General features: G+C 37.6%; 2 protein-coding genes across 3 annotated transcripts; one reads left to right on the top strand and one right to left on the bottom strand.

The window, feature by feature from the left end:
* Window positions 1-937: 937 nt before the first annotated feature.
* LOC147540241 (disease resistance protein RPP8-like) lies at window positions 938-4,122 on the bottom strand. The gene is made up of 2 exons (XM_086642329.1): window positions 1,276-4,122; window positions 938-1,174 (listed from the first exon to the last, which is right to left on the bottom strand). Exons 1-2 carry the CDS (start codon window positions 4,067-4,069, stop codon window positions 1,089-1,091), a joined length of 2,880 nt encoding a protein of 959 aa, XP_086498455.1. The 5' UTR covers window positions 4,070-4,122; the 3' UTR covers window positions 938-1,088.
* A 182-nt stretch (window positions 4,123-4,304) lies between these two features.
* On the top strand, window positions 4,305-9,464 carry LOC147540240 (phospholipid-transporting ATPase 1-like). 2 transcript variants are annotated; one of them, XM_086642328.1, is made up of 8 exons: window positions 4,318-5,073; window positions 5,213-6,303; window positions 6,399-6,705; window positions 6,810-7,509; window positions 7,598-7,721; window positions 7,843-8,062; window positions 8,273-8,731; window positions 9,035-9,464. In XM_086642328.1, exons 2-8 carry the CDS (start codon window positions 5,346-5,348, stop codon window positions 9,249-9,251), a joined length of 2,985 nt encoding a protein of 994 aa, XP_086498454.1. In that variant the 5' UTR covers window positions 4,318-5,073; window positions 5,213-5,345; the 3' UTR covers window positions 9,252-9,464. The 2 variants fall into 2 exon arrangements, with proteins under 2 accessions (XP_086498453.1, XP_086498454.1); XM_086642327.1 differs by having other exon boundaries at window positions 4,305-6,303.
* The last annotated feature ends 8 nt before the right edge of the window (window positions 9,465-9,472 follow it).

Here is a 9,472-nt window from a genome sequence, read left to right as displayed (position 1 = left end):
TCTCTCTTTCTCCAAGAAACTTAATCTTGTGGCATATTCCATAACACTATTATAAGGTCCTAGAAACTTAATCTTATAGTTGTTCTCTTTGCTTGGGATATCTTGTGGCAATGTGGCATGGGATGTCCTGAACGTAACTAAGGATCTCATAGTTCGAATTTTTTGTGTTACTTTTGAAATAATTATTATATTATAAGCAAATGAGTTACATTATTTAAGTTGTAGTTTAGTGGTTAAGATCTTAGATCTTGAGTCAGATGTCACGGGTTAAAATTTTAAGAGCTAAGCACTTTTAGGAATTTTGTTTACTTTTTCTACACAGGCCCCAAATTTTAACTCCGCCTATCAACCATTTGAGTCGGCCATGTGTCGTAGCTTTTAGCTGAATTTTATCGCATCTCGACCCATTGATGAAATCCACATATTAGTTGTTATTGTGACTCTCCAAGTCTTAGCAGTTATTCATATTATCTTTGCTTTTCAAGCTCAAACAAAACAAATACGGAATTTTGTTCTCAACGAAGGCTCCACGAGCGCACCTAAAAGACCTCATCATTTATTATGCTTGAGCATACACGTGTAGTCCAGATTCCATACCCTCACAACTATTATGAGTTTGAAGTACATAGGATGATTCAAAATTTTAACCAAATGAGACGAACTCAAATTATATTGGTTGGTATTGTGACTCTCCAAGTCTAAGCTGAATTTGATCGCATCTCGACCCAGTGATGAAATTCATATATTGGTTGGTATTGTGACTCTCCAAGTCTTAGCAGTTATTCATATTGTCTTCGCTTTTCAAGCTCAAACTAAACGAATACGAAGTTCTGGCTCTTAACCAACGATCCTTTATTACGCTTGAGCACAAACTTATAATCTAGACTCCAACCCCTCACAACTATTATGAGTTTAAAGTACACAGGAGGATTACAAATTTTAACCAAATGAGAGGAACTCAAATTATTAATTAGCAATGGTTGTAGTCTCAATTACCCATTAACATGGAAAAGGTAAAATCGAAATATTCTTATCACACTCATATGGAAACAACAAAATTCTTCAAGTTTTTCTTGTGGCAGACGTAATTAAGTGGTAGTCTTGCTAGTGAGAACTGAATCGACGTCGTTATACATACGAGATAACATTGAGACATCTTCTGGATACTTAGCATCTGCATTGGTTATGATCCAGACGAAGAAAAAAAAATTAACTCACATTTTTCCCAAGCAAAGTTAAATAAACATAAAAACTACGAAGGGGATCAAATATTACCTTCAATCGTGTAGACTTCCCGTAAAGTGTTGTAGAGATCATTGATCTTCACTTTCTGAAATCCTGTATTCACAAAAGGAATGTGCTTGATCTTCTCAAAATCATCCCCAACATTCTCTTTTACTCTGTTAGTGAATTCATCTGGCATGGTAAACAACTTCAACTCTTGGACTGTGCTCAAATGTTGCAACCCATTAGGGAGCATTTTTAGATGTTCACAACCTCCTATTATCAAACATCTAAGACTCACCAAGGCTCCTTCCTCCACAACCCACTCCTCTAACTCTTTTAATGCACATATTTGCAGAACTTGTAAATTAGCAAATCCACCCTTTGAACAAACCATATTTTGCCCAACATATGAATCGAATAGTAATTCGAGAATCTTTAACTTTGGCAACTTCATTAGTACCTCCATTGGGTCAACTTCTAATCGTAAGTTGGACAATGTTAGCATAGTGAGGTTCGGTGAGAAATAGTTAGGCGTGTGGAATGGCTTCAACATGGTTCCATCTAAGAGTAACTTGTACATGAATTTGTGATTCGAAAATGGCATCAAGTTTGGGATTTCTTCGCTGCAATGAAGCTCATACAATCGAAGGGTGTCTAATTTCTTGATAGATTCAGCCATCTCGTTTGCATAAGGTGCTAAACTTCCTACTATTACTAGTTCCCTTAGTAATCTTAACTCACCCAACCCACCACCTTCTATCCAACTACCTGAATTCATCCTTAACGTCTGAAGATTTGTTAAATTATGAACACCCGACAAAATTCTCTTAGAGTACTTGTGTATGATAGGGATGCAAGGAAAACCAAGAATATTTAGATGCCTAAGTTGCTTTAATGTCCAAATTGCACTACTTGGGATGGTTTCATGACTAGTAGTTCTTAGATCTAGAGTTTGTAAATTTACAAGTCTAGCTATGGATCTCGAAATACTATTGAGACTAGTTCTCCATAAGCTCAAGTACTTTAGATGTATAAGTTCTCCTATTTCCTCTGGTAGTTCGGTAATATATCGGTCGTTATTTAGGTCTAGTTCCAAGACCCTTAAAAATTTAAGACTCTTGCACATAGAATCGTAGAATGTCTTACCTTCAACATCGATTCTATAACAGATTAAGGAACGAATATTTCGAAATTGAGAAAACCATAGCTCTACCTTGTGAAAGGGAAGATGGCACTCATGAATAGCGAGCCGACGGATATGACTTAGCTTTGCAAAATCTTCATAACTTCTGTAAACTTCAAAAAACCTATCCTTTTTAGCTTCTTGAATGGCGAGATCGCGAAGGGTATCATGAACACGACAAGTTTTTACCCTTCCGTCGGATTTTATTCTCACCACTTGAACCATACTTCTATGAATTAGTTCCTCGAGGTAGTCCTCTGCAATGTCTTCCATGGTTTCTTCTCCTATTGTATGTATGAATTCCTCTGCAATCCAATGCCGAAACAATCTTGATGCACGGATTTCACGATACATGGGGAAAAGACCCATATACAAAAAACACAACTTCAAGTAATATGGCAAATCATGGTAACTAGACTTTAAGATTCTCATACAAGAGTTAGAACTAGTTCCATGACTACTTCCTTGCCATCTTACACTATTATTTACTTTAGACCATTCAGAGAGGCTCCTAACTTTCCTCGATAAAAATCCTCCTAATACGACGATCGCTAAAGGTAATCCTCCACATTTTGCAACCATCTTCTTTCCCAACTCTTCTAACTCAACTGAGAGACTTCCCTCGTCAACACTAGGCATTAGTGAGAAGATTTTCTTGCAAAAAAGTTCCCAACTTTCGAATCCATTTAGGAAACGCAATTGGTGAATTCTTCTTGAGGGACCAAAGCATAACGCTACCTCTTTGTTTCGTGTTGTGGCAAGTACTCTACTCGTCTTATCTTCATCGGGGAAAACCGAGTGAAGTTCATACCATATGTCAGCATTCCATATGTCGTCTACCACAATCAAATACTTACTACCTCGCAAGAACTCGTGAAGCTTGTCCCTCAGCTCCTCCTCTGATTCTTGATCTTCACAAGGCACTCTCAAACTTGTTAATAGCCCTTGTAAGACCTCCTTCAATTGGTACTGTTGAGACACATAAACCCAACCAATACAATCAAAAGATCTCTTAATTTCATTGCTTTCATAAACTTTTTTAGCCAAAGTAGTCTTGCCAAGACCACCCATTCCCACAATCGAAACAACAACTCGACGTGCCTCACCTTCCATCAAAAATGACTTGACTTCTCTTATACTATCTTCATTTCCGATCACATTTGTCTCCTCAACTATAGGAGCTCTCTTTTCCCCAACATTTCGAGTCCTAACCGACGATTCTCCAAATGATTTCGTTCCTCCGATGCTAAAATTCAACCTATTGACCATGATTTCCTTGATTCTCGAGTCAATATCATCAATTTCATTTGCAAGAACATGTAGAGTTGGTATTTTTTTGGTGTGACTAATACAACTATATAAGTACCCAAGGAAAAAATTGCTAGTCCTTCTATGATTTTGGTTTTGATTTTTCATCTCGCACATGAATTGGTCGATGATGTCCTCAGTGTGATAGGTAACCTCTTGGATTTGTCTAACCCAAACATTAAACATTTCATCTTCGCCTCGATGAACATCTGCAGCTTTGAGAAAGACAAGCATCCACTCAAACCTGTCTTGAAGTATCCTTAGTTTCCCTTCTACTCCACTTAGTAAACTTGCTTCTTGAGTTAAGATATCACTCAATTTTTCAAGGAAAAATTTCACAATCTCTGCCATTTCTTTCAAGAACAAGGATTTAGTTGAGAGATATGTTGAATGATTCAAGTAAAATGATTAAGATCGTAGTCAAATTTCAAATGATTTTAGTGGACTTTCTTTTTTTTTGTTGAAACAGTCAATTGTGGACTTTTTGGAGGATAGCCTTTCCTCACTCCTTCTAGAAAGATTTGACTTCTTGGAAAGTCAAACTTAGACCAACAAAGTTTGCCTCCATTTGTGACCTTTCTCCTCATTTCTTCCATTTTGCCGCCATCTCTTTCTTCCTTGACTCTTCCTCTCTCTCTCTCTCTCTCTCTCTCTTATGGCTTCAAATTTTTCAGTTTATCTCTCTAAACAAAAAACCCTTAATACAAATTCAAAGACACCCAAACCTAACAACTTTGTAATAAACATCATTAATCTATCTCTTAACCAATCAAGTTAAGTTTTTTTAATCAAACCCATACTTCTAAAACCTCTCTTCTCTCCACCAAAACCCCTTGATTTTATTGAACTAACATGAAAATTTAGAAACTTTTAGAAAAGGGAAGGATTAATGGCATATGAAAGACCTCTTTTGATTCCTTCACCTAGAACTCCATCATCAACTATTGAACCCCATCAATTGTTCTTACCCATTTCAACCCAATCTCAACACAAATCAAACCTACCCATCTCTAATACTAATCTTAATTCAAAGATTTTGTCTTTTCAAATTGATCAAGAACAAAATCAACCCAGTACTAGCACCACCCAAGTTGAAAATTTTCCAAATTCTTCTTCATCTCTTAGAAATGGGAGGAAACATTCAATTGGTGAGGGGAATTCTTTCATATCTTCAAGTTCTTCCATTGAGAGCTTCAATCATTCAGGTTTTAAATCAGTTGTTCCTATAAGGTATGGGTCAAGAGGAGCTGATTCTGGGGGACAAAGTATGTCCCAAAAGGAAATCAGTGATGATGATGCAAGGCTCATATTTGTGAATAATCCTGAGAGAACTAATGAAAAGTTTGAATTCGCAGGTAATTCGATTCGAACTAGAAAGTATTCATTGCTAACATTTTTGCCTCGAAACCTATTCGAACAATTTCATAGAGTTGCATATGTATATTTCCTTGTCATTGCTGTCTTAAACCAGCTCCCTTTTCTTGCTGTATTTAGTGCTGCTGCTTCTGTACTTCCATTAGCATTTGTACTTCTTGTTACTGCTTTAAAAGATACTTATGAGGATTGGAGACGATATCGTTCCGATCAAATTGAGAACAATAGGTTAGCTTTAGTACTTGTTAATGGTATGTTTCAAGAGAAGAGATGGAAGGAGATTCGGGTCGGGGAGATACTCAAAGTTTCAGCAAATGATACTCTCCCTTGTGACATGGTATTGCTCTCTACTAGTGATCAAACTGGAGCTGCTTATGTACAGACCATTAATTTAGATGGAGAATCAAACTTGAAAACTCGATATGCAAAACAAGAGACATTATCGAAGATGCCCGAGAGAGAAGTAATTGAAGGGTTGATCAAATGTGAACGTCCTAACCGTAACATATATGGGTTCCAGGCAAACATGGAAATTGATGGGAAAAAGGTTTCACTTGGACCTTCAAATATTATTCTTCGTGGTTGTGAGCTAAAGAACACGGCATGGGCAGTTGGTGTTGTTGTTTATGCTGGTCGTGAGACTAAGGCAATGCTTAATAACTCAGGAGCCCCATCTAAGAGAAGCCGATTGGAGACAGCTATGAACCGAGAGATTATAATTCTCTCGATCTTTCTCATTGTTTTGTGTGCGATTGTAACGGGCTTGGGTGGAGCTTGGCTTATACGTCATAAGGATGCATTGGACTACTTACCTTACTTTAGGAAGTTGGATTTCACCAAAGAAACTGCAGAGAATTACAACTTCTATGGAATTGCAGCTGAGGTAGTCTTTAGGTTTCTCCAGTCAATTATCGTGTTCCAGATTTTTATACCTATATCTCTTTATATCTCGATGGAGTTGGTCCGTCTTGGACAGGCCTATTTCATGATCCGAGATAAAGATCTATATCATGAGGCTTCAAATTCGAGTTTCCAATGCCGAGCTTTAAACATAAATGAGGATCTTGGACAAATAAAATATGTGTTCTCAGACAAGACTGGAACACTAACTGAGAACAAGATGGAGTTTCAATGTGCAAGCATAGGAGGAGTTGATTATGATGGAGGAAAAGCTCAACCCCAAGGAGACCAATATGGATATTCTGTCGGAGGTAAGAACGATTTATTTCCTGATAGAAAATGTGATGTTTTTGCCTTGTCTAGTGTGAATGGAGAAGTTTATTTTTTATATTCTTTTTTCAAACAGTGGATGAACAGATTTTGAGGCCAAAAATGAAGGTAAAGATTGACAGAGAACTCGAAAGGGCATTGAGAAGTGGCAAGGAAACAGAGGAAGGCAAATTTGCCCACGATTTCTTTCTTGCTCTTGCTGCTTGCAACACGATTGTGCCATTGGTTGTAGATACAACAGACCCGAATCAGAAGTTGGTTGATTACCAGGGCGAATCTCCTGACGAGCAAGCATTGGTTTATGCTGCCGCAACGTATGGTTTTATGCTTCTAGAACGAACATCCGGGCATATAATCATTGATGTACAAGGAGAAAGACAAAAGTAAATATCTGCATCTTTGAGAATTAGTTTCATTGTGGAAAAATATGTTTTTTTTCTAATGAAATTGTTCAAATTTTTGGAATTCCTCGTTGTGGAAAATGCAGGTTTGATGTTTTGGGTATGCATGAGTTTGATAGTGATAGGAAAAGGATGTCGGTAATAGTAGGCTGCCCAGACAAGAGTGTCAAAATATTCGTGAAAGGTGCAGATAATTCGATGTTTAGCATAATTAACAAATCGGCAAATACCCATTTTCGAGGTGCAACAGAGAATCATCTTCACGCGTACTCATCATTGGGTCTGAGAACTTTGGTTATTGGTACGAGGGAATTGAATGTGGAAGAGTTCGAGAACTGGCAATTAGCTTATCAAAAAGCAAGCACTGCATTGATTGGACGGGCGAGTTTACTCCGTTCGGTTGCTGTTGATTTGGAAAAGAATATAGAGCTATTGGGAGCATCGGCAATTGAAGATAAGCTTCAGCAAGGTGTACCTGAAGCCATAGAATCAATGAGGCAAGCTGGAATCAAAGTATGGGTCTTGACAGGGGACAAACAAGAGACCGCCATATCGATTGGTTATTCTTGTAAGCTTCTAACTAATGAGATGACCCAAATTGTAATAAACAGTAATTCGAAGGAATCGTGTAGGAAGAGCCTTGAAGATGGAAAATCCATGTCAAAAAAGCTCATGGCATTATCTTCCGGTTCATCGAATGCCGGAGTAGATGGTAGAATTCCTCTTGCTTTGATCATCGATGGTACCAGCCTTGTCTATATTCTTGAGACTGAGTTAGAAAAAGAGGTACACCCATACATACCCCGCAAAAAGTAATTATTCGATACTATTCTTCTGCTTAATTCTAATCTTAACTTGCTATTTTGATCTGCAGCTGTTCCAATTAGCCACAGAATGTAGTGTGGTTCTTTGTTGTCGAGTAGCTCCGTTACAAAAGGCCGGAATTGTTGCACTCATAAAGAATAGGACGGATGACTTGACCCTTGCCATTGGAGATGGTAAGTACGGGTTTCTTCGATTCTATTGATAATTACAAATTCTCTATCATTAATATTGTGAAGTTGATCGTTATAGAGCATTGTGTTATAGTTGATAGATCGTGTATTCAAATTTTTCTAGGTGCAAATGATGTATCGATGATCCAAAAGGCTGATGTCGGAATTGGCATTAGTGGTCAAGAGGGAAGGCAAGCTGTTATGGCCTCAGATTTTGCCATGGGCCAGTTCAGATTTTTGGTTCCGCTGTTATTGGTCCATGGTCATTGGAATTACGAACGAATGGGATACATGATACTGTACAACTTCTATAAGAATGCCGTATATGTCTTCATGCTATTCTGGTAAGTACTTCTCTCCTTTTGTTTTTTTAGTTTGGTTTGTGTTTTTGTTATCATGTCTTTCATTATAACAACCGAAACCCTAAACCCTTAATGGGCAAAGTCAGTCCATGACCCAACTTAAAAAAAACGAACTTGTGACCCAAACTCATCACCTAGTACTTTTCCGTGACCCATCCGCAAAATTACCCTAATTTTTATCTACTCTGACAGGTATACCATTTACACTGGTTTCACGCTGACAACGGCAATAAATGAATGGAATGGTGTACTATACTCTATCATCTATGCTTCATTACCGACAATCGTTGTTGGGGTTCTTGACAAAGACTTGAGCAAGAAAACTCTGCTGAAACATCCTCAGCTTTATGGATCTGGTCAAAGACACGAAAGCTACAACTTAAAATTGTTCTGGATAACAATGATCGATACTGTTTGGCAAAGCATGGTTCTCTTCTTTGTCGCTTTTTTTGCTTATAGGCAAAGTACAGAGGATATTTCTAGCATGGGAGATCTGTGGACTATTGCAGTGGTAGTACTAGTAAATATTCATTTGGCCATGGATGTATTACGATGGTCGTGGATTACTCATGCGGCCATATGGGGTTCTATACTAGCTACATTTGTTGCTATCATTATTATCGATGCTATTCCTATTTTGCCCGGTTACTGGTAATATCATCTTTCCCTAATCCCTCTATATTCATAACACTCTTTATTCATTACTTACATGAACACTTCGAATATGAGTTTATTTTTGCTCGCCTTAAACGTGTCTAAAACAACGCGGACTCTTAATTTTGGGGCCTTAAACGAATATAAGATTATGGGTTTTAACTCAGTTAGAAGTCGATTCCTTGAACTTCCATGACTTATAGGGGACCTTATACCTATGAAATATGAGCTCTTTCGCCCTTTGATTCACGATACACGTAAAAAGATACTGATTAGTAGATCTGGTTTTATTATTTGCAGGGCCATATTTCACGCAGCAGGAACTGCACGATTTTGGTTTAGCATTTTCGCCATCTTAGTTGCAGCATTACTTCCACGTTTCCTTATGAAGGTTATAAGTCAATATGCAGTTCCTTCTGATATTCAGATTGCTAGAGAAGTTGAAAAGTATACCCGTCGAAGAGAATTTGCTCAAGTAGAAGTAGAAATGAATCGAATCTCTGATCCTCCACGATAAATGACCATGTTGTTTTATTCCTTTATCTATAGTCCCACATTCTTTCCCGTACATTGTGTGTATAGAAATCATATTCTTTAGGTTGGTTTTGTCGGTCTTGTTTTTTGCACACTATTTATGGCGTTTGTCAGCTATCCGAAGGATAGTTTTGATGTTGTATGTAATTTAACGTTGTATTATATTGTAAATTTAATGATAATCAGCCTTGCACAATTATTCAT

This window comes from Eschscholzia californica, unplaced genomic scaffold, assembly GCF_041429995.1.
Source record: "Eschscholzia californica isolate CP2 unplaced genomic scaffold, dmEscCali1.0.p SCAF_5, whole genome shotgun sequence".
Taxonomy (NCBI): Eukaryota; Viridiplantae; Streptophyta; class Magnoliopsida; order Ranunculales; family Papaveraceae; genus Eschscholzia; species Eschscholzia californica.
This window is presented reverse-complemented; position numbering and strand designations above follow the sequence as displayed.